Genomic DNA, 25,686 nt, shown 5'->3' with positions numbered 1-25,686 from the left:
ACAACTGTCAAAACACATGAGCACTTTACCCCAATAACAGGGAAGTTCCATTCGGTAACTGAAGCCAAATTTCTTATCTGAAAGTCATCATATCATTGGGATGAATTTCGCAACGCCATCCAAAACATGAGTTCTACTTCAGGCTCACCATATCTCAAAATAGACCTCACCAGCTTCTGCATCCCATTCTGTTACAGGGATCACAAAATCTGGGGTCCTGCCACAGCATGCTGGGTCACAGCACCTACTCCAGAATAGATATTTCCTTGCTAAAATGTGATGGTGGTAGTGACGAGACGTGTCTCCTCTCAAGTCTCCTTATATTGCAATGCTGACACGGACAAATGCTTCAGAACAGAAAGGAAACTAGGGTATCTTGGGGAAAAATAAGAAGTCATCATCACATATGCCACCTGGAAATTCTTCAGATAAAACTCAACCATAAGCCACCAATATGAGAATTTAAACCAATGTGGGCAAAAACAATTAGAGGAGTCAGCATCTTTCTAATCATCGAGTAATAATCACCATGGTTGTCAACCTTAACCGTTGCTACAATAAAAGCAAATATTACTGTGTTTCCCTGCTGCTTACAACCACTTGGTGCAGGGACCTGTGCCAAGTTACCTTCACAAGCATAGCAGCACATGGAGAAGAGGCCTCAAGGCATCCTTCCCACTGGCCAAAATATGAGTGAGATGCCAGCCAGCAAGGAAAGCCTTCAGTGAGAAGCAGTTCCGAGAGCCTTACCTATGTATAGGGAGGAATCTTTCCGTCTCACGTGGTCATCGATGTAGGAAACTCCCAAGGGCTGGACAGGGGTAGCACCAATGCCCAGGAGGACCTGTGCTCCAATGAGCAGCAAGTACATCATGTTGGTAGCAGTCCTATTCCTGCAGATAAGGTCCGGGTCTGGTCCCTCATCGCTGGTGGACCCGTTGGCAGCACACACATCCCTCCCTTCAGCCCCCCAGCGTATTTCTCCCGATTCATATTCATACTGGTGGGTCAGAAATTCAGGCAACGCGGAAAGGAGGGCGCCCAAGGCCATGACTATCCCTCCACATCCTATCAAGCGTGGCCGGTGTCCCCGGGCTCCGAAGTAGCTCACAAAGAGGATGAGGGCTAGGTTGCCAATCTCAAAGCTGCTGGCGATGACACCCACGTCAGCACTCTGGAGGTTGAACCGTCGCTCCAAGGTGGTTAAAACACTCACCTACAACAGAGAACACCAGAGATAATTACTGAAAGGGAATACAACCAGTTTTCTGTCCACCCCAAATATCCTGCTAAAGCAAAAGTTTCCTTGACCTTCCCTTGGAGCCAGACACATCAAGGACATCTAAATCACAGCAGAGTAGTAGTTGACCTCCAAGCATGATCTGACTACTCAAGTACAGCCACTTCAGAAGGTCCTAATACCAAGTGACATTTCACAGCCCACCACCTGTCTGAGCACATGTTCTCTTACAAATTCCTGTGTACATCAATGTATATTTTGGGTGCCTACAGACTCCATGATTAGTTAGCCGTTTCCACTTGAACACACAGCCTTCATGTTGCAAACACCATCCCACAAAACCAAGGCACAAACCACATGAAGGCTTCAAATGATGCTGGTCACCCAGGTCTTTCTCTTGAAATGAACTACAGTCAGTGAGCAGCAGAAAACCTTGCGGATACTTTGCTTCTACACCAGCACGAGGCCATCAAGTCAGAGACAGTGATGAACAAATAGGCAGTTTGGCTGGCATAGAAGGCTTCTATTAAAGTATATAAATAAAATGCTGATCAAAGGGTTTAAACTGTTTGTGGATTAGTTAATGACTGGGATCTTCGCTTACAGAATAATTTTAAGACAGGCCAATTAAGGTTTACACAGAAGATTTAAATCCACCACAAAGAAGGGAAGATTTAACAAATAGCGGTTATTTAACACTAAGAACAAGGAAGTATGTGAATAGTCTTCAAATATTTAACATTGCTGTGAAAAGGAATGGCCTGTTCTTTGTATTTAAAATGGGCAGGACAAGTGGTGACAGGTTTAAACTGCAGCAGAGACGATTCAGGTTAAACACAAGGTGGGGAGAGATCAGACTTTTACTGACAAGGACTGTGAAGCATTTAAATATGCTGCCTGGAGAGGCTACTGAGGTCTTTAAAAGAGCATAGACCAGCATCTGTCAGGAAAGACACAGGTGTGACTGATCTCACCATAGGGCAGGAAAATGAACCAGATGATCTCTTGAGAGGTCTTCCAGTCTTGGTTATATAGTGCAATGAAACACAACGTGGATTTTCTGCAACAGTCATGGCACTGATCAGAGTACGAAGATGAAACATTAGGTACCTCACCTGCTGTCATCCCTGCTCAAGGGAGAAAACTCAGTGCATTCTCATATCTACAGCAGCATCCCCCTCATATAAGAAAAATATAACAAAAATCTTGAACATGTCACAGAAATGCCAAACACTTTTACCTTGGATAAAAGACTATCTTGTTTCTCAGACTGCAAAAGATGAAGATTTTTAAGGTCGTCCTAAACCAGGCAGGTTTCTCTATTCAAAAAAAAACTGTGATAAAGACCTCAGAGCAGAAGGTAGCCCCTGGATAGAATAAAAATAGCCTCCCACTGGAGGCACTGAAAATCTTTGCTGATAAACCTCACGAAGCAGGAGCCAGCCTGACCGACTTTAAAGTATTCTGACAGCAGCTCTTCTCCGGGGGCAGTTGGGCTCTGTAAGGGAACACCAGGGCACAGTTGGACAAAGACAGGCCCATCAGCAACAAAATGGAAAAATGGAAACAACCCACTTTTGCTGCTTTGCATAAGCAAAAGCTCCCAAACCTGACCCTGATATGTGTCCAAGTCAGATCCCCAAAACTGTAATGTTTTTGTGACTTTTGAAAATTCAGCCTTCATCCCACACAGGCGGTTATAATTTTGTACAACTACTGTGATCCTACCCCACTAAAGAGCCAACAACTGCACAAAACAACAAAGCCAACAAAAACACAAACACACACACTAAAAAACAAACCCTATGACTGAAGGTAATACAAGAGCAATAATTCTTGCTCACACACCAAAGCCAAGCGAAGATGTGCATGCAGAGGGAGAGGAGACCACCACTTTGCCTGAAACACCAGATGCTGGTACCTGTTGGGATGAAGTGGTGCTGTGATTCACCAGGGGAAACGACGTCCTCTTTTGTGAGAGCACAGCGCAGCCTGTCCCCGCTCCAGCAACCTTCGCCATGTCACTGTTCCCAGCCCTCTGTGGGAGCCAGAATTGAGCAGATGGGGACAGACACTGCTAGAAAACACTACACTGGTATTTTCAAAGCAAGACACATCAAGGTGGAGGGACATGGACAACATCTCAGGCTGCCCCACAAGGCACTCGTACAACAGAGCTACATTTATTATCCACAACATGGGACAGTTTTTATTGCTCGGTGTGATCTAACGGGGCTGGTGGGACTCCAGACTTACACAGAGCAAAATACAACGAACTCTAAGCGATGCAAAGCCCCTACTATGGGACCTCCTACAAGCTGTCACCTCCAGTACATCCCTAGAGGAACTCAGCTATAGTAGAGGTCCCATGAACAACAATTTTGGCAGAAAGGTGAACCTCTCCAAGATGAGTATATAACTCTGAGCATGTGAAATCACATCTATGGTGCTCATTTCTGAGCCATACCTAGATAGGGAACTCATAATTACTCATTACAGCTGTGTAAACTGAGGCATAGAGAGCCAAATATTAATGAGATAAGTAGAGTCAACATAACCAATTTCTGATGGAGTAATTTCAGCTGGAAGACTGAAATCAGACAGAAGTGATTTCCCAAGGCCAACTGGTATTAACTAGCTTTGGGAGCCTCTCCCACATTTCAACCCGGCTGCCAAATTTCAGGCTTTTACCATATATACATACATACAAGTAGCTAGAAAGCAGGACAGTACTCAGAAACATTTGGGTGACACACATTACAGGGGTAAGATTTTGGACAGTTGGATTTCAGATACAAAACTGCACCATTTCTAGGTGCAGTTCACAGTGACAGGGACAGTAAATTAAAAATAAAGCTGGGAATTAAACCCAGTCCCAGTTCTCATTCTGCTCTTTTATCAGTGGGTCTTCAGCTGTTCTTTTATTTTTACAAAAATTTAAACCCCTCATAATAAGGCAACAGAATCTCACCATGCCCCCAGTTTCTTGCTTTGGTGAAGAGACTGAAACAAAACGAGGAAGAGGATGATGCAAAGCAAACTCCAACACTATCCACTCAGTGCTACCAGCTCTGCCTTTATTAAGTGGGGCATGGGGTGCAGTGAAAGAACACTGCATAGTGAAAGAACAAAACCAACATAGCAGCCTTGAGCATCCAGAGGAAAACAGCATCTGAGTACAAAGTGCTGACACCAGCATCAGCAGAGTAGCCTCCAAAACGCTAACAGTCATGGAAGGAAAAAAAAATATCCCAAAATAAAAATAGGGTTGTGGAATAAACTGTCAACATGCAGATTTTTAGCCAGAGAACACCAGGAACACAACTGCATTACATCCCAGTGGGCTGCAGCCCAGACAGCACAGCCCAAATTCTTGTTTTGACATTGGCTGTGACCTTAAATACACAGGCCAAGTACAAAATCAGCATTAGCACAGCAGAGATGTTACCTGCATTTATTCAAAACAAACCTCTGCCCACGGCTAGAATTGTTCTCCCACCCTCCTCTACACTCCACTTTTACGGGGCTTCCTGCATGTAAGGTTTAACCTGGGAAAACCCTTGCAGTTTACACATGGGATGCTCACAGTGCCCTTGTAACTGTTAGATAAAAATGCACCATACTGCCCGTATTTCCTTTCACAAGCCTTCTCCCCAGCAGATAAGCCATCACTGCTTCTAGATGCTGACTTGATTTATTAAGAGTCACATAAAATGTTGCAAAAGACATGACAGGTCCCTGTAAAATACCGATGTCATGTGAAAAGGCTGCAACGATTATAAAAAGTCCCAGTGTGCTGGGACCATGGTGAGCACCCAGGAGTGCAGCCCACAGGGATGGTGTAGGGATGGAGTAGTGCGGGGAACACCAGGAGCCCACGTTATTAACCGTGAAACTGCTATTTCCCTGCTCCTGTCAATTTAAGCAGCTGTTTTGCCAGGGCTGGAAAGAATAGATTAAGAGGCTAATCAGTTTAAAAGAAGCTTCTAACCTGAGAACAGTTACCAGGAGGCTATTACAACAAACCCTTAAGATTCATGCAGGCAACACACATGGGTGAAGTGCATGGGAATGAGAGACACATGTGGTTTGACCCCAAAGAGTCAGTGGTGTGTAACCACCCACTGAACCAGACAAACCCAGGAGAGGACAGAGGCAGGGACAGCATTGTCATCATGGCAAGTGACAGTGACCAGGACACTGGGAAGAGCAGTGAGGCTACAGCTTTGTATGGGTGTATGCTAAAGACAGCTCTACCTTGCCTGCTACTCTAAAGGGGCCTTCTAAGTCCACCCTAAAATACTCCTCGGTGACTGGAAAAAGAAAATGACCTCACATGTAAGGCAAACAGTGATAAATAACCCAGATAAACAACAACAAAAAAGAAATCAATCACTACCTTAAGATTTTCCAGCCAAAGCAACTTACATTGCAACCCCTGTAAGTGAACCCAGGGAAGCTTTTGCCATGCCATTCTGGACTTATTGAAATAACACAAGCTCACATTCATCATTCCTGTCTGCCTCAAATCTATACATCTCGGCATTTCTGAACTGAAGTAAATTTGTTCTCTCTATATACTGTTTATTTTGTATTAATGCTCAGCAAAAATGCAATCCACAAACCTGTTTCACACTATTGCCCCACTTTATCACTAAGAAATAAACTGAAGGCTGGGGGCACCATTATGGAGTCAGAGACACAGTGCATTGAAAATGAATATCATATTGTTCATATCTCCAATGATCAAGTCATATTCACCTACAGAGTCTACAGATAAGTTCATTGTATTAATAATACAAGGTTATATATAGAAAACACATTGACTTTATGCCTGAAGGGCCTTTTTAAAAGGCTCCTTTTTAATGTAAAATACATTTTCTCAGTTATGTGGTAAGATATCAGACATGAAGAGACATGTCTGCAGTGCTACAGGGTGTAAAATAATTGCCCGGCAACTATGTTCCCAAAGGAAAACAAATGTAAATCATCTCCCACAGTCTCCAATACAGAGCTGGGAAACACAAAATTCCTTGAAGACCATCACAGAAGAAACGCCACTGCTTCCATGTGCCTGTACCCACTTCTTCAGACATCACCTTGCCCTCTCTTCCAGCAGCCACATGGGACAGGGCAAAGAGCATCCTGCAGCTGAAGGCAACCCCTCCTCCCTGTGGAGTTGGTACCCGTGGGCTTAGCCCCCTGTGCTACCCCCCGCCAGCCTCAGCCTTCAGGGCCCAAGGGAACGATGCTGATCCTCTGCTCTGACGTTCCTCTGCTCCACAGTTCCACTGGTCGTTCAGCCCAGTTTTTTAAAAATGCAGACAATTCCCTCAGCATTTTGCTCACTCCTTCCCCATCGGATGGCTGGGAGGAGGGCAACGAGCCTCATGCCCTTCGCCCAGCCCCAGGAATCAGCATTCCTTGCTGCTCCCCACCCCACTGAAATAGCGAGGGCATCAGGACCTCCCATTGCAGGCTGCTGATCGCTCCTGTCAACACCATTCCCAGCCCAATGAAGTCAGTGGCAACATAAAAAATGTTTTCACCTCAGATGCCAACAGTCGCGCTGGCTTTGGGCACATGAGCGTAAGGGAAAGCCAAAAAAAGGGTTGTGATACGAACACACCCAAGCTGGCTCTGCTCAAGGTCTGGAAATCATCTCTACATAGAAATTTGCATTCATATGACAGGGATAATAGATTCCGCAGCTGAACCACTGCTGAGAAGTAGGGTGTTATTAGCTTGGCTGTTGCTGCATGTGCCTATGCTGTTTCTAGGCCAGTACTGGAAAAATCTGCGAGTTACTGTACTGGTGCCACAAGGAGTTTGCAAATTGGATCTATGCCTCACTGATGTGAAAAATACCTTTTATATTCTAGTGACCAGATCCAAGATGACTGACACAGTCCAAACCAGAATCACAGAGTCATTTCGGTTGGAAGAGACCCTCAGGATCACTGAGTCTAACCATAACCTAACTTAACTTTAGTACTAAACCATGTCCCCAAGAACATTGTCTAAATTAAGCAAACATTCAAGGTCAGTATTTTCAGTGGCCTGAGTAGAAAAGGTATTACACTGTGCACAAGAGAAACAGCACACCGCACTCCTGGCCAAGGCAAGCCATGCATTTTTGGCAAAGCCTTTCTCTGGCATCACACTGAAAACTTTTCTGCCTCTTCTTGTACCCCACTGTGCATCTCCTCCCCACATTCAGTAGTCACAGCATCCTGTGCCACTCGCCACTGCAGCACACAAAGCAAACATAACAGGGTAACCTTTTTGCTGGGTTCCACGGCTACGCTACAAACACAGCAATGCTACATGCTGTCGCGTGCTGCAAACAGAGCAAAGAGCAGTCGGCACCCACAGAAGATATCCTGTTTGGTCAGGAGTTGATACACCCGTGCAAAGCCACCGTTTGTTTCCAAAGAGCTTAGAAAAGGAAAAAAACAAAACAAACAACAAAACAACCAAAAAAAGTCACATGCCTCCTGAAGTTAAACAAGTGTATTTTCCACTATTCTAGTGAAACTGGGATTGATACTGATCAAATACACAACAAAAACCTAACCTCTGATCCAGGCGATCATTGCAGCAAACAGCAATGCAATTGTGCTGTCTCTACCTTCCCCATTTGCTTCCTAAGGATCCTGCATGGGACACAAGGGACTGGCCCTCTTTCCCTGCCTCCTCCGAGCATGAAAACTGCCCCATTTAGAGAGACGTGAACAAAAAGATCATCAGAGGTGTTATTTGCAACCTGCCCCCTCACATCCATCACGGAAAGTTCGCGTGAGTCACCGACAGCTCAAAATAGACCCAGGTACAGAGCACCAGGCCACAGCGAACTTCCCAGCAAAACTTAAAAGGCTTTTTCTGCTGCTCTGAAACGGATGCGGATCGCAGCTGAGATCTGCATTTTTGTTTTAACCTTTTGAAGCCCAAATCTATGGTGATATTATCACAACCACAGGCTGAGTGTCCACACGAGTCTTCTGCCTCCAAGCCGGCGGTTCAAGATTCACCTCGCTGTGTGAAGGCAGCTGATATTTTAGTCTCTGACAAGGTATCTACATAAATACCTCCAGTGCCAGAATCCATTTGCAGCCTACACTTCTCTTTAGTAGCACACATGAAATGAAGCTAGTGGATATTTGAATACTTATTTATTTTTAAATGTTATGTCATTTTCACTGGCATTAAAATAATGCATTATAAGCATGCAAAGAATCACAAACCTCAACACTGTAACTGCGTTTTTGCTCGCTTTAAAAACTGTAGCACCAGACAGCACTGCCAGCACATTTCAAACCCAGATGATGAAGAATACCACATGGAATCAGCGTGCACATTTCACACCTGGAGGATGAAGAATTCCACGTGGAATCAGCGTGCAGCAGCATCAGGGGCTCACAAGCAGGAGCGGGCGCTCAGCTCTGTCAAAGCAAACAGCCAAGGGAAAGCAGCAAGAGCATCTTTGACACATTCGGAGACAGATTTCATTTTTTTCCTGTGGCCAGCAAGCCAGCTACAGAGGAATTCAAGCCATATATAACTTAAACGTAGGCTTCTACAACACCAAAGGTGCTCTTGGCCATAGACAGGACTAGCAATAAGATTCATACATCAGCCCAGGACTCTGAACAGGGCACCATCATCCTGGGTTCACTTCCAGCAGAGGTAATGAAACTCTCATCTCTGGAAGACTCTTGCCAGGAAAAAAGCCCCTTCCTATGAACCATCAAAGGACCGGAGAGGCAGGAGCCTGACCTGTCACACTGCACCACACTTCCCCACCTCCCCAAATCAATGCAAGTTTGCTTGTTTGTCTAATAAAATATTTCCTAACACAACACTTTCATGCCTGCAGAGAAGGCTTTCTATGATAAAGAAGTCTACTTACTGCAGCAGAAACCATAGTGCAAGCCTGACAGGAAAACCTGTCAGGCAAAGGACTTCATGTTATCTTAATTTATGATCAAGAGCTGAATTCAGGGCTAAAGGTTGCATCCGAGTTATGCCACAGGGCACATCAAGAGGAGAGGCCTGCAGAGCTGGGTACAGAAGCATTCCCAGCTGCCAGGCATGAACCAGGGCAGAAGCGACACTGGCAGGACACTCTAAAGCAGCATTAATAAAAGCTGTGATGGAAGCTGAATTCCATTTTCATGGTTGGAGGACAACGGTGATTATAAAACAGCTATATACTGAGAGAGGAGGTTTTCTGACAAGTCCCACTACTTTTCTCCTCATCTGCTCTGGCTCTGCTGGTATCTCCACTCCCAACCCAGCTGCAAGGATGCCTGGCTACAGAAAATAGGAACGCGGCTTAGGGAGAAGTTAGAGGCATTTCTCATCAACCAGTACATGAAATGCTTTAATTTAGTAAGCCTTGGGAGGAAGGAAGGCATTTAAAAGGGAACCAACAAAACGGCCACATTGTAATATCAACCCACAGCACTTCCTAGCGACTCATAAAAGAAATAACAAATTGTTGTCAGCATCTGTGTGTGGAATTAGGGTCTCTCTAGCACCTAACTAGCAACACCCAGAGGTTGTCCCAAAACCACATGAGCTGCTTCGCTTATTCCCATCTCACACTCTACAGCCCACACAAGAGCTGTCCGTGTCATCCTGCTTATTTGCTAAGTAACACCCGCCTACAAAGCTGTTCACAAACTACTCGTTTCTCCTTCCACGTTGTCTCCGTACAAACAGGGTACAAACAGGAGCTGCTAAACTTCCCCTCGAAGAATGAAGCAGGTTGGGAGGGAAGTACAAGGGGGTCCAGGTGTAAACACACAAGTCAAGGCTTGATCGTGATTGTAAATCTACTCCAGTTTGAGAACCTGATTATTATCTGAACAGCTCCTGTGTGAAGAATTGGGGGTGGAAATCAGGAAGGGCAGACTTGTGACATTTGCTTTAGTTAAGTTTGGCAGCCCTGAGTGCAACACAAGCCATGCAACTTTATATCCCATACCATCATATAATCTCCCTGTTTTGCCACTTCTCTAAAGCAGAAAGCCATTTTCCTCCTGAATAGAAGGTGATTTAGGGGTATCTTTTAAAATAATACACACAACATGGGGAATAAAAAAGTTCTTACAGTTAAAGGAAAATTAAACGGGAGATCTAGCTAGTATTTGCAGACTTGTCAGAATCTCACTTGTTTCAACATATTCTCTGTAAAATGGAGATACAGGCAATGGGATGTCCCACCAGATGATGGGAGCTCTGTTTCTTGGGATTCACTATGAAATAAGCCATCAAAAAGCCAATGAACAAACACACGTGCTGAGGCTGTACACAGCTGAATTTCACCTGTGTCTGCAGGATTAGCAATAACCCGTGTAACAGACAGGAACCCAACAGCAGCTGATGGGGTCCCCTCACTGTAGCATCACCAGACACTGCAAAAATTCAATGAATACATGCAAAGAGAAGCCACCACCACTTCCACTTACATACTGGAGGCCAATGTGAGCAAAAGCACAAGATGAGAGGTTCCCATGGAGGACCACTACATACTTGTGAAACCAAGCAAGACAAACCTCTGAGATCTCAAAGTGGCCCATGCAGCCCCTGAGCTCGGGTTTCTCAAACTGGGGGATGACACTAGTGGACCTGTGATGAGAACAGGGATGAGCCCAGTCGAGCTTTCATGGGGGAAGCTGGAAAACTGGCACCTGCATTAGCAGGTTACATTAACTGATTTGACTGGTGGAAGGATCATTCTTCATTCAGTCTCACTACCTGCTACGCTAGATCTTTTGTCTTCTTTAACCCACTACCATTAAAGTTTTCCTTATGGCTCCATGCCCATTTTCTTTCTGTGGCACATAGCCTATGCAACTGTTTCAAATCCCATGTTTTCATCTCCTTCCACAGCTCTTCACTCATCCTTTGCAGACAGCTCCTACATGAAGTTCACGCACTTTATACACAGCTTCTCCTCAATTTCCGCCTCCCCAAGGTACTAATTACAATACAGTTTATTAGCCAGGCACATAACATTTAGACTCTGAATTTGGCATGCTTTAAACAAAGCTAGACACCACTGAAACAGTCCACTCAAGTCATTAACAGGGAAGGAGATTTTTCAAAAGCACTTACGTGGCTTAGGAACATGAGTCTCATTTTCAAAGAGACACTTAGAGTAAAAGTCATTTTTGTCAATGACAGTACAGCTCAGAAAGGATCTTTAAAAAATAACACCCTTGGGCTCTTTTAAAATCCATCACTACCAAAGAGCAAGTAAAGCAGCCCCAAGTAGTCTTTTCCTGCGAAGACTCAAAAATCAGTGGGCTAGATGCACCAACCCTGTGGTTTCAGGCAGGTGTGAAGGAAGCAGAGATGTCATTCAGCTGGCAACAAGGCTGCATCATAGCCCAGGGTGAAGGGAGAAGCCTCCCAGATAAACCACAGGTAGGATGAACACAAAATTAAGTAGCTGATGGTCACCTGGTTCAGGGTCCAAGCCAGAGTGCCTTTTTCATTCCAGTTACCATCACTGCAGCAGCTGAGTGCTCATCATTCCAGATGCCCATGAAGCCAGACAACACTATAGCTAGCACATTCACTGATGGCAAGAAAAAGCCCAAAGAAAGCCTGGGAAAGTCCATGACAAAACTAGGAAACAAGCCCAAACACCCCTGGTCTGCATCTTCACTAGAAAATACAAACAGTAGTTGTTCCTCAGCCAAAAAGCATCACCCCATGGGTAAAGCTGTCCTCTCCCAAGTCTGCCACATGTCACATTGTCCAAATGCGAACAAAACCAGATTTCTCTGGGCACGAACATTAGTCTTGACTGATGAAGGGAGTCACTTTGGACATAACAGCTCTTGACTGCCAGCTGCAAAGTAAGAGCCTGGCTTGAAAACATTACTCACATGTGGCAGGAATGTTCCTCTGTCCCTGCCAAGATGCCACCATCAACAGACTCTGCCCAGCCAGTCCTGGCTCAGAGGAAACAAGTCTCTGTTCCCCTATCATTTAATCTCTCACTTGCAAGAGCAGCGGGGCCGACAGAAAGGACAGGGGAACACACAGTGACATGGGCTCCTGGAAACACTCCATGAATTTAATTTTTTTGTGACGCTTTCTGGATACCAAGAGTTGTGAGTGTAATCGGGATGCTGAGAATCAAATTGAAAGTGTCTGAATCTATACACTGTGCACCATGGGGGGCAAATAAAGCAGAAAGCAAAGGTCATTTCAGTTTCAGCTTGCATTTCCAGCGTAGCAGAGTTGTGTGCATCTCTTAAAGATGCCATACATTGAAGCCTCAGTGTGATGTCTAACAGAAATCAACAATGTTTTGGTCAAATTCAATACTGGAGTAAACAAATTCAACAATGGAGAACCAGACACACTCCATTCATACCAAAAGGCACTGTTAGCTAAACCAGAAGACCCCACTTCCCCACAGGCCATTTGCAGAACATTCTTGTTCATTTTGGCCAACCACCCCCACCAAACAGCAATGCCATCTCAGAACAAGTCATTTTGAAGATGGAGACACAGAAGTATTGAGCTGGGATGTTACAGGAGAGCCTGGGAAAAATCTTCCAGTCATGAGACCATACAGCCTTATACTGATTCTCAGACTCACTATGGCTTACAGAAGAAAGAAACCCAATTCAACGAAGCCATATAGTGAGTATTTGCTGCAGCCCCACTTGAAGGACTCTCTTCATATGTAAAAGGAGCTCTCCAAGAAGTTAAATTTTACCTTCCTTCCTCCATCCCAGACTCTCCCTCCCTTGACTCAAAATCCCAACTAAGCAGAGCCCTCAACTGGTTTCAAGCTCTGACCCTTAAGAAATAAGTTTTGTGTCCTGGATGAAAATAAGCCAGTTTCTCCTGCCAGCAACCTCCCATCCCAGCAATGCAGTGAAAGCAGAGAGAACTTTGCATGCAGATTTATCTCCGAGTTGCTACCCTGCTAACCAACTGCTCACTGGATACCTGCCCACACCAAAGAGGCAGCATATTAACGTGGGAGCATCTTGAAAACTCAGATAACAACAAGGGACCCTGGGCACTGTTCAGAGATATAATTCAAGAGTTTTCTGTTTTAAAATGGCACAGAAATTATTCTAGAGGCTGCATCCAGTATTTCCCCAGAGTCATTATAAACAACTACAGTCATTCAATAGGGATCTATTTAAATAAGAAGGCAAAATAAAAAATCTGGCAAGAAGCTTGTCCAGCATTGAATTAAGCTGAATGATTCAAATCAATAAGTGCCATCTTCAGTTATGAGAGGCTACACCATAAACCCCAAATGCTTCCACGAGACACAGCAGGAAGGAATTTGAAACTTCTGCCTTCTTGATCAGGGCTAGCACTGAGATTAAGAGCAACACAGCAGCCCTGACACATCCTAATCCACAGAAAACACTGGACTTCTGTATAGGGCCAGCATTTGAGAAAGCTTGTACAGTTGCGCCAAATGACACAGCAAACCCACAAAGCTGTGCCTCTAGCACATGGTCTGCTTCTGTGGCTTAACTTCAATAGCCACTGAATAACTCCCAAGCTGGTTTTGGAATCTATTCATTCACAGAGATTTGTTAATGCAGAAGTGGCCTCAATTGAGCAAATAAACTCTTGGAAGCAAACTGTTTATCTAGCTCCATGGAATGCTTGAAATCTTCCCTTTTCAGCCTTTGTTTTCAAGTTCTTTAAAGTTGGTAGGTTTAAATCTCAAAGACTATGGGAAAGCTCTTGAGTAACCCCAAGCCAGTTCCATTTTTTTTAAAATAGTATTAAATATCACAGATTATAGCTAGAGAAGAAACAAAAAACAAAATCCAACCTTAGACTAGCATCATAGCACTGCAACCCAAAGGCTCAAGCTAGCCCTGTGGCTTTTAATATCACCTTTTGACGACAGAAATACAAACTTGGGGCCAAAGCAGCCCTCTCTGGACCAAAACCAAGATCACAAGATGCAGCAGGTTCCTGCAGGAACACAACTGAACTCAGTGGGCATTCGTTGCACTGAGCACCTCGGATAAGACCGACCACAGGATCACCCAAACCATCTGACATTACAAAACTAACATCAGCACCCTTCACAAACAAGCACCCATAGACAAGGCATCTCTTCAACCGAAGCTCCTGTCCCTCCGCCAGCAGCTGCGCTGACTTCAGACATAAGGACCTGCATTATAAAGAGCCATAGGCAGCAGGAAACAAAGTGTGCATCTCATGCAGGGGCTGAAAGGCCCATTGTAGTTAATTGCTCTCAGCCCTGTACATCAGACAAGACAAAAACAAAAAACACAGTTTTCTTTTGCTGGTAAGCCCTGAAATCACTGCCCACTATTTCTCATAAAGGGCCTATATGTCCAACTCTTTCTCTGCCCATCACACAAACCACAGCACTTGGCAAATGCTATGAGGAAGGTTAATCCCCACAATAATCAAATTTTACAGGCAATGCCTGCAGGACAGAAGGAATATCATGATGTTTTAGTCGCACAGACACGTGTTTCTCCTTGGGTTGAACCTGCTTGTTGCCCAGCGGCAAACCATAAAAAAACATGACTGACCACCAAGTGTAGAGAGGACCCAAGCACGGGAAAACCATTTACCCAATGCCAGCCAACATTTCTGCAAAGAGTACATCGGTGCTCAAACATGATTAACACTTCACTTTAGCTTGGGGGTGAGGGCAGATGCTCTCCAAGCAGAGAGCATCCAACGGAGACATTCCCAGTGAGCCTGGGAAGAAGGGGTGGGATATGGGGAAGGGGGTGTTTTCATTTTTGCCTTTGTTTTAAACATCCAGATCTATTTTAATTGGCATTAAAAATTAAATTTCCCCAGGTCAAGTCTGTTTTGCCCCTGACAGTAATTGCTAGTCTTTGTATCTCAACCCACAAGCTTTTCCATCTCACTTTCTGCTTCCACCTTATTGAGGAGGGGAGTGAGAGAGCCCCTGGATGCAGTCCAAGGTTAACCCACCATAACACCTTACAAAGCAAGGTGGATACTCTTTAAAAGAGAAAAGCTAAAGCTTTAAGAAAAACTTGGCAAAAATAGTTTTACTCAACCACAGCAATTACAGCTTCTCCTGCAGCTCAGAGGAATGACCAGAACCAAGCCGTAAGACTGAAAAACTGGAAATCTAAACTGAAGTTTTTAAAAATCAAGACCTCGGTACATATTGTTATTTTCCCCTTGTTTCCTAGTTACAGGGAAAGAAAGGATCAACCCTCTAATTTGTCATCTCAGTCCATCAGGCAACACCCAAGCCACATCAGAAAGAGAAGTAAGCATGTTTCCAGCAGATGAAAGTCATTAGCAGGGCACAAGAAGCAGCAGGACAATACTGGGGGCATTTCTTGTTCAAATTTTTCAAAATAATTTTCACTTCATCAGTATTTCTAGTTTCTCTTTTGGAAGCTCCAAATGTTGTTCCTCATCTCCATTGACATTTTTCAATATAGACATGCATCTGGTATTATTCAAAGGTGAAGGGGATTTGTCCTGCTACTTCATCAAGCGAGGCACATGCTGATCTATTCTATGGTTCTATGGTCTTCCTGCAGCCAAAGCATGAAGTTTGGCCCACAGTCCAGCATCATAACACCCCCAACCAACTCTCTGGCCTGTTGATAATGATGTGCCCACCTACGTCTGCATGAAGCCAAGGAAAGAAGTAGAAAGAGGTAGCAGCTATTTCACATCCTCCTTTTCAGAAATAAAAAACAAGAAGCCCAAAACGATCTTCTTGCAGCCCTTCCTGTTGAAGTTCTAATGCAGAAAACAAAAACCAGTCATTTTTAAACAAGATGAGTTGCAACCCTATGAAGTTGTGGTGTTTTCTCTCTATTTATCCAAAGGGATAATGGGGAAAGGGATGAAGCAAATGTGAAACTACAGAAAACTCAGAATTCTCTCCTGATATGGCAAATATACTCATCACTACTGAGCTCTGCCCATCCTGCATTTGAGTGTAGGCACTCCCTCCAGCCGAAAGCATGCGAAGCTCCACTTAATGCAGGTTCCAAGGAAAAATACTTACTTTTCAACTTACATACATTTGTAGAATAATCCATCTGCTTTAGGAACATAGAGGGCACCACTACATGACACCTTGAGCGCAAAGCAATTCCAGATCTTGTCATTCAATCCCTCAGGCATTAAACTGTTAATTATCACCTTAAAATACACACATACAACATACACTTCAAGACTGTTTCTTATATACTGACCCGAAACCAATGCAGATTTCAGTTCAGCCAAAAAAATCTAATTTTAGTGGGGGAAAAAAAAATATACCACTATACATTTTTAGAAATGAACAGTGCAACATTTCTGAAAGGTTTCTGCATTCTTGCACACCCATGCCCCACAATTCTTCCCAAACAGCCAAGCATTCTTTTAGTCTCTTTTTGCAGAGTTCGTAGTTGCCTTTTTATTAGAAAAACAAACAAACAAACAAACAAAACACCAGAGAAAATGTTGGATTCAGATGCAAACATCAAAGCATCAAAAAAAACCCCAACCAAACAAAAAAACCCAAAACACCACCAACTTGAAAGCAAATTTGACACAGTTGCTTCAGAAACCATAAAGAGGAGTGAGTCACAAAGACCTCAAAACAACTGAATTATCCGGGTTCCTTCAAAAATTTCACTGTCATTTTATGGATCACCATAAAACTGAATTTTAGGCTTTTTCCCATTTCCAGTAAACTAAGACATTATGAATTATACAGGTGAACAGCATGGTAAGCGTTTTAAAAGGACATTTTAATATTAAAAATAAGACAATTCCAGCAATCCTTGCCTAGAAAACAGATTATGTAGCATGGAAATCAACTTTTGTGTTCCCACACCTGCCATCACAGCCACTTATCTAAAAGTCAGTGGGGCTGCAAACATGCAGAAGTCATCCAAGAGATAGCTGCAGACACCAAAAAGATAAAGACGTCAAAAAAAAAATACAGAGACATTAACTGGCTGCTTGGTGGGAGGAATGGATACTATGAAGGGAGAAGCAACAGAAAAGAAAAACAAACTCCAAACCACAAGTTGTTTTTCTTCTTCTTGAACCATGGAAAATAAATAACGACGATAAATATTCAAACAAATGTGAAATAAATATTTTGCTTTTATGCTGCAAGCAGTCATCTAAAATTACTGTGTTCAGGCACTGCTGCAATACCAGCCCCAGCAAGAGATCTGCAGCTTCAACACAACAGACACCGTGCAACAGCAGGATGAAACCTGCCCCCTCACTTCAATAAGAAATACTTGGGTGTCAAAATGCAGCAGCACATCATATTCAGAATAAGGCTCAAAAAGAGAAAGTTGCTAACTGGAGAACTTTAAAAAGTCTGATTTCAGTTATGACATCTTTCCTAGATTTGCTAAGTGAGGAGGGGCAGATCCAGTCATACCTGTGCTGTACATCATCCTACATGGTTACAACTGCATCCCCACTTAAAATGGTAAAAGCAACGGTTCCTTTTCCTCATGCTTTGCTCCATCCACTCAAACTGAAACATCTTGGATTCAAGGATCATCTCTCTAAACATTACCAAATCCTCCTCAGCAACGAGTTCTCCAAACACCGATGGAAGAACTGCCAGACACTCCGGGAACTCCCTGAGCAGCTTGCTATCGCTATTGATTGCATCCATAGCATATGAAGAGTGGCAGCGTGAAATCTCTACTCAGTGGAGCAGGCAATGCTATTTGCATTGCAGTATGTATGTACAAAGAGTCAGAGTCTAGTGGTTGCTCCAAGGTGACCTGGAGACAGGACTCTTGGGGTTCTAGTCCTGGTTTTGCTGCAGAATTATAATGAAACCTTGTAAATCAAAATCAGCGGCCCATTTTTCTACGCAATAGGAAAAATTAATTCTTCTGAACTTCACTGGAGCACTTAAAGGAGTTACTATACAAAATATTATCATGTGTTTATTTAAACCTCCTTGGATGATGCTTAAAATATATCACTTTGCAGCTTCATCTGGTGTTGATCAGAAGACAAAACTACACTGATTCATCCAAGCTGCGACCTCACCCACAAAATAGTATGCCATTGTTTAATCTTGCTACCGCAAAGGAATAACTAGAGACCAAGGAGCGTACAAGTAAGGAAACATTTTGGGTTATTATACACAGAGGACAAATTCTTCTTGACGAATTGCAGAATAACTCTTTTGCAGTGATAAATTTACACTGCTGTAGCAGAACAGAAGCTGGCTTTTGGTTCTTTACAATATCCTGAAAGTCAGGGGAAAGAAAGCCCATGCAACTGAGGATACAGCCCTTTACTGGAGCATTTGCTCTCCCTTGCAGAGAAGGAGAGGGACAGTTCTCTCTGGGACAGCGGCTACGCTACAATTTAGAGTCATGCTGCAAAAGTTCCTAAGGAAGCACACCACAGACCTTCAAACCAAGGCGTTCTCTGATGTAGTTCAAGATCCCTCTAAACCTCAGCAGCATTAGTCCTGCAGACAGTTGAAACTCGCAGAGCTCGTTGTGACACAGGCACACAGCAAATGCTAAAGGGATTTTAGAAGCGAAGGCCGGCCAAAATAAATGAGACGGTGGTTTTATGAGGGATCATAACATTCCTAACAGGCTGCTCTTTCTTCCAGGGCTTACAAGGGAAAAGGAAGAACGGCCAAACTTTCCACTGAAAATAATAAAAAAATTGAACACTAAAATCGATTAGTCCACGCTCTTATACATCAAGTGCATTTTGCCTTTAAAGGCATTTAAACAAGAAGGCATCAGATCGTAAGTTTCAGTTTTCTTTGCAAATTGCACATAATATAACATGTAAGAGATAAACATGTCATTATCTCTAGACCTTTTCATCTGTTAGTATTAGACAAAAGAAAACTTCAAACCAAGGCATAAACGCCAGTTACTCACAAGTCTTCCTGGTATTCAAAATAAGCCAAACTTACACCTGGACCAGAATTTGCTTCTACTAATTCGTATAAAGCTTCTAAGTTAATGAGCCAATGGCACACTCCTGCCCCAAGCCCCACAGGAGGCTGAAGGCATCAAAACCCAGAGCTGGATCTTGTTTCTCCTCCACCCTGCAGTCAGAGACCCAAAAAACCCATCAAAAGGCTTCTCAGAGAAGAAATATGAATGCAGTCAAAAGATCTAGTTTAGAACAACTTTCCACACAACTCAGCTGCAAAACAGACAATATTCTCTAATGGGAAAGGCATACTAGAAACAACTTTCCAGAAATAACATTGCTAGCAAAGTTATATTAAGGGAAAATGAACTGTAAGCAATAACCAGCCAATGCTTGGCAATCTTCATCCCCACTAAAACATTTATTTTCACTCCATGTTTTTTTTTTTTCCCCTTAAATACCCCAGTGACAAATAAATTATGAGCATTACAGCTAATTTATTACTCAGCACTGCTGAGGATGGAAAGAAAAAAAAAAAAAGAACAGCAGTATTTTAAAGCTGATTCTTATTCTAGGAAAATAAATACTTTAATAAAAACAATAATAAATTCAACGGGAAACACTGTTCTTGCAGCTAAGTCATTAGACTGAAGCACCTGAAAATGGAATTCCTTGCTCTGCCAGGCTGAGCCATTTGGGTTTTATTGCTGTTAATCAAGCAAAAGGCTTTATCAATAGCTTCAGCAACAGAACCAAGCTCTTAATCCCTGCCTCAGTTTCCCCACCTGTGAAATTTCTCCCAGCCAGTCTACTCAGATTGCAAACACACAATAACAAATTCTATTGTACAGCACCAAGCACAACTGAAGGCTTTGAAGCTTTGCAGTACTCCTATATTAAAATTGTCTTTATTGACATCCACACACAGACATCTCCACTGACTTCAAGAAGAGTTTGACCACGTCTCTACAAGAGGAGACAACTGCTTTCTGTAACAAGAACACAGTATTGTATTTGCCTCATTTAACATAGGAGGGGAAAGGGTCGCACACCAAAGCAACTTAAACACAAGCCAAATTCTGCTCTTAATCCCTCAGTTCCCTGGTGTCCGTCTAACAAAACCTCTATTTGTGTTTGTTCCAGCAGAAACCCTTTGATGATTAACTTTTGTATTTATCTCTGATACTTAAAATAAGTATCATTTTTCCTGAAAATTGAATGTTACAGTTTTCATTAATATCCCAAACCCAAATAGCAATAAAAACTGAACAGAAGGAGCCTGGTCAGAGACCAGATACGCACATACAATCTCACCTGGATTTACACAGAACTATTTTTACTGCAGATTAATTAAGAGAGCTTTTGCAAGCTGCAGTCACACACTGCTGCATGGGCGAAGCTCTAGCTGGGAAATTAAGCCTGGCTCAAAAGTTTTCATTCAGCAAAACAAGAAGCAATTTGGCATTCATTCCCATGCAAACATCAATGCACCTTCCTTGAGAGGGACCAATTCTTTTCCTTTCCATCTCATGCTCAGGCCAGTCATCCTCTATCACTGGATAAAACACATCAATAGCTGCATTCAAAGCTGCAGCAGAGACATCTTGGTAAAGCTCTGTAACAACAGCTATCCCGAGCACACCAAATAACTGTTTCTCAACGTGCTTCCCATATGCATGCCCTTTATCTAAAGAAGCCCGTGACTTTGGCAGATGTTGGATGCTCGCAACTAGGTCAGTTTGAAGCGGAGCGAGCTGAGGCTAAAGGCTAGGGAGAGAAAATAATTAAATTGTGCTCCTGCTCCACAAACTATGGCTGTCAAATCCAGAGCTCTTCGCCTTCTGCTAAAGCAATGATTTCACCACTGGCGAGGCAAAAGATTTGACTGGCAGGGTGATGAAAAGCCTCAGTGATAAACCATCAGGAGCACTTGGAACGTTACTACCAGTTAAAATATTTCAAAATATAATGCATGTAGGAACTTGGGAGGGGGGGACACAGGGAGGGAAGTGTTGCCAAGGTATGTGAATCAGCCTTATCGAAATCCTCATCGCTGCACGGCCGGCATGACTGATCACACTGCTGCATTCGCCTGAGAGACACAAGGCTCCGGCTGGAAAATACAGGTTCCAGCCTTTCTTCCCTCCCGGTGCCATCTGCACCAGCAGCGCTCGGCTCTTTAATCCACGGACCCACACTGCAGGAGAGCAACCGGGGGTGGAAATCATCTGGGCTTTTAAAAGTTGCTGCGAAAACCCTGAGTAACTTCTGCAGCAGGAACGCCTGCAGACTACAAGCAGCATTTTCCCCACTGCCACTGCAGTTGCTGGGAAATTCAAGTTTCCAAAAGCACGCAGGAGTAATTAGATGAAGCCAAATAAATGCATACACAAAACCTTACAGGAATATGCAAATAATAGGGTGTATTCAGCAGCCCCAGAAACGAAGGCAGCAGCACAGGCTCGCATTTGCATAAACTATGCAGGATATGGCACCAAGTCATTTTGGAACATGTGCGTTTTGCAAACAAAATTGACAAATATTTTGGAACATGACATTGATCAAATACTCCCTAAAATTTCACATGAAGAACCTCAAAGACACGGGACTAATTAACCATAGACCTTCACTGTTGGAATCCTGGGGTATTTTCACTGCTGAGCTCTGTGGGAAAAGAATTGGACTTTATAGATTTTTATCAGCATTTATTATTTATAAAGTCCTCTTGGCAAGCACAATGTTTTATGAACAAATAAACGTGAATGATCTGTGCTTCAAAACCACATAATGAATGAATGAATGTCTACTTTGTACACACATTCAAGTGGGTGCCACTACTTTATTGTGCAGAGAACATGGAAAAAAGAAGTTTTTACATATCTAAAAAGAAGTAGCAATATTCACTTTTAAATGTACTGACATGAAAGCCAAGGCCAATCAAAATGGAACTGTTCAACCACTCCTAAGCAGCCAAGCCCTTGCCTTGTTTTCTTAATAAGCTGATTTTTTTCCCTCAAAGTCTCCCTGTGCAGCACAAGACAGATCAAAACTGAGGAAACCAACTTGTCACCGTATAAGGCAAATGTCTCTTCCTGAGTTACAAATAACCAGGGAAAGTCGCACATGTGGCCAAGCAAAGCAGAAGCATGACCACAGTACGCAGCTCACCGCTGAGAGGCTAAAATTAGCAGTTTATTCAACTACCCAGAACTACACGCTGTGTCTGTCCTGTGCAGCATCTCCCTATTTGTCTTTCTGTTTGCTCTCCGCTTTGTCACACCCGCTAATTTGTCCCTTGGGGAGCAGCCCGGCACTCCACTGCTGAGCCCAACAGCCCCTGCTCGTCCCAGGAGCCCGAGTAAATGAATATCCACCTGCAGTTACACCTGGGCAACTCTGCAGTGTCTCCACTGATTTCACCCCAAGACAGCACCTGAGAACCACACCTGGCCCCACAGGACACTTGGTCTGCAGAAATGATCAGGTCCTCCACACTTCCCACTTAGCATCTTTCCTGCTCGCGCTCCCCCACGACACCTGTAAGTGCAGCGCTCGTTCAGATTCACTTTAAGCACAGATTTATCCTCCAAAGATAATTCCACATTTGCATCTGTTCATTGTATGAAGAGCTGCGTGGTATTTGCAATGATGGAAGATAAATTATACAGCAAACGGAGGAACACTTGCCCAGTGCAGCTGGGCCACTGCTTATGCATGCTAGGGATTGTTTTGAGTTTAGTTTCCTTTTTTTCTCCCCCCCACTGGCCAGTTGTCTATTACTGTTTGTGGATCTGGCTGGTCATGGGGACACGATGTCAGGCTGGTCAGGATACAGTCCCAGAGAATGAGAGAGGACAAAGACAGCAGCACCTCAGTCGAGTTAATCCCTCAGGGGAGGGAGGCAGGACTCCAGGAACTGTGATGACAGCAGGGATTTCCAGCCGGTGGGTCTGGGGTGCATGAGGGAGGGCAGGTGCAGTCCGGAGCACGCCGCAAGAGTGGGGGAAAACAGGAAAAGAAAAGCTAAATTGGCAAGGAGAGAGTGATGCAAAGGAGTTAGAGGAAAATGCCATGTGAGGGACTATTACTGCTGATCCAATGCTCAGATGCTGTAGCGAACTGTGCCAGTACAAAGTCCTCTAGCAGATCTATGCATTTCCAGCACACTGGTGCCCACTGGGTGACATCACCTCAGTGGGCTCTTCCTTGGCCATTACTTTGACGAAAGATTATCCCACATTCATTCATGCTGACGGCTCATTTTGCAAGTAACTCATTAGAAGCAACATATTTACTTACTAAGGTGTTACTCACATAAAAGACGCATGTGCCTGTCTGGCTTCTACAAATTAAGTGATATCCACCTACATTCACACAGGGTATAGAATTCCTGATTTTCTCTCAACAGATGTGATGTAGTTGCCTTTGCAATTAAAATACGTTCCAAACCAAACTTATGTGTTTTATTATCTGGAGTTGACTGCTAATTTCCATTTCATATTAGCAGGGAATATTAACCACAGTTAGTTTAGCCACGTACCTTGAAAAATTATAGATCACGTTCAGTACAAATTTGCATAAGCAGTTTAAGCATGAGAAGCAGTGTTAAATACTCAATAAAAGTACCACATGTGTTACTGTATAACATATTACGTGTATGGCCTCAAAAAGCCTCAGAGATTATGAATACATTTCTTTTCCATGGAAACTATAATTCTCAAATCCAGCATGCTATTTTGAGAAATTTAAATCAACTATACACTTACATCTGCTGGAAGAGGACTTGATTTTCACAGGCTGCCTCCCTCTCAGTGTGTACTCAAAGGCACAAGAACTGCCGTATGGACATCTTTCCAACTCTTCTACTACAGTTCTGTCTCTGACACCAGATCTCACTATGCAGATTCAGTGCAAAGTCTTATTTTGACTGTTCTCCACCTAACACCAAGACTTACAGGGCTGGTGTACTTAACACCGCTGCATCACTTCAAGAGGACGAGGAAAATTAGCAAACGCAGGACGCATGAAGTAAATGCCCCACCAGATTTTCTTGTTGTTTATTCGGTATAAACTGGAAAGGCTGGCACTTGATCCGAGTTACCGGCCAGCTCGGCATCCAGCAGCAGCGACGCGCCAGCCCGCATGCACAGCCGGGCAGCGGCGTTTCGGGAGCCGGGGGACCGGCTGCCCAAGTTACCACCGCACACGCTAGAGGGACGGTAGAAGGGAAACCCCTCCGCACTGCTGAGTCATTTAAGCCCTGAAACACCGGGCTGGTGTCAAACCCACCCAGGGAGGGCGCGGGGGCTGCCCACTGAGCTGCCCCGGCCCCGGGGAAACTTCCACTTGTGCCAGCGCATCCCCCGCTCCGCGCCCCCCGCCCGGCAGCGGCCGCCGGCCGAGCCCCGCTGCGCCGGCTCGGCAGGTAACGCCGGGGGGCTGCGGGCCGGTCCCCCACTCACCAGGTAGGCTCCCACCGTGCCCTGGGCCAGCATCAGGGCGCACTCGGACACCAGGAAGAGCTGGATGCTGGAGAAGCAGGACACCTTCCTCCGCCGCCTCCGCTGCCGCGGCGCGCCGGCCCCCGGGAGCTCGCCGCCGCCGCCGCCGCTCGCCGAGCCCCGCTTCCCCGGCATCCTCCCGGGCACCGCTGCCGCGGGATGGCGGGCCCCGCGGCTGCTCCGCGCCTTCCTCCTCCTCGGGGTGCCAATCACAGCGGCAGCCCACGGCGGCTGCCTCTCCGCCCGCGGGCTGCTGCCATGGCCAGCTCGCCGCCGCCTCCTCTCGTCTCTCCTCCCCTCGCCCCGCCGCGCTCCCTCTCTCCGCCAGCTCCGCGCAGGCCGGATCCGCGCCCCCGCCGGCGAGGGGCGGGGGAAAGCGCGGGGCTGGCGCCGGCGGAGGCTCCGCGGCGGGCGGGGCGGTCCCGTCCCAGGGTGCGCGGGGCGGCCCGGCGGTTCTTAGCGCCGCGGGAGGGGGCGGCCGCTGCAACACGCACCGCAACTGCCCCCCCGTGGGACGCAGTTCTGAGCGGAGAGCGCTCCCGCACGGGGCTGGAAGTTTCTCACGCAGGGTGATGTCCCCAAATTAGCCTGGCTCGCATCTAATTCCTGGCATCCCCCCGCTTGGGTGCCCTAATTTCGTACTGCTGCATCTGCTCCCTTTTAAAGGGCAATTGTAAGAATTGCACGTTCAGAAAAATAAAACGGCAAGAGGTGTCGTGCGTTGCCGCTGCCAGGTGGGTGAGCTTTAGCTCTCGGCCCCCTGCTCCATGTCCCCAGCCACGCGTCTTTCTGATGGTGCCTTTTGTTGTCACCCCACCTCGAGTTCTAATTTCAGGAGATATCTTCTTTTAAAAACCACTAATCATCACTTCTACTATTACAGATCACATTCCTTGTTGGCGTAATAGCAAACCTGATCTGCGTTGCTCTTCAAGTGCACTTTTCCAGTTCATTTCTGGGTCCACACTTGGGGATGCTGCCTGACTTCCTTAGGTTATTAAACTTCCAGTTAAGTGGAAGTTTAGGTAC

General features: G+C 44.8%; 1 protein-coding gene across 1 annotated transcript in view; it reads right to left on the bottom strand.

Annotated features, from left to right (window-relative positions):
- Positions 1-25,063, bottom strand: part of SLCO3A1 (solute carrier organic anion transporter family member 3A1) — a 141,639-nt gene extending 116,576 nt beyond the window's left edge. Inside the window, exons 1-2 of the mRNA XM_065076621.1 lie at positions 24,619-25,063; positions 751-1,216 (exon numbers count right to left, since the gene is read on the bottom strand). Coding sequence (XP_064932693.1) covers positions 751-1,216; positions 24,619-24,792 — 640 coding nt within the window. The 5' untranslated portion in view covers positions 24,793-25,063. The remainder of the gene's footprint in view (positions 1-750; positions 1,217-24,618) is intronic.
- Positions 25,064-25,686: the final 623 nt, after the last annotated feature.

Source organism: Columba livia, chromosome 11 (assembly GCF_036013475.1).
Source record: "Columba livia isolate bColLiv1 breed racing homer chromosome 11, bColLiv1.pat.W.v2, whole genome shotgun sequence".
NCBI lineage: Eukaryota > Metazoa > Chordata > Aves > Columbiformes > Columbidae > Columba > Columba livia.
This window is presented reverse-complemented; position numbering and strand designations above follow the sequence as displayed.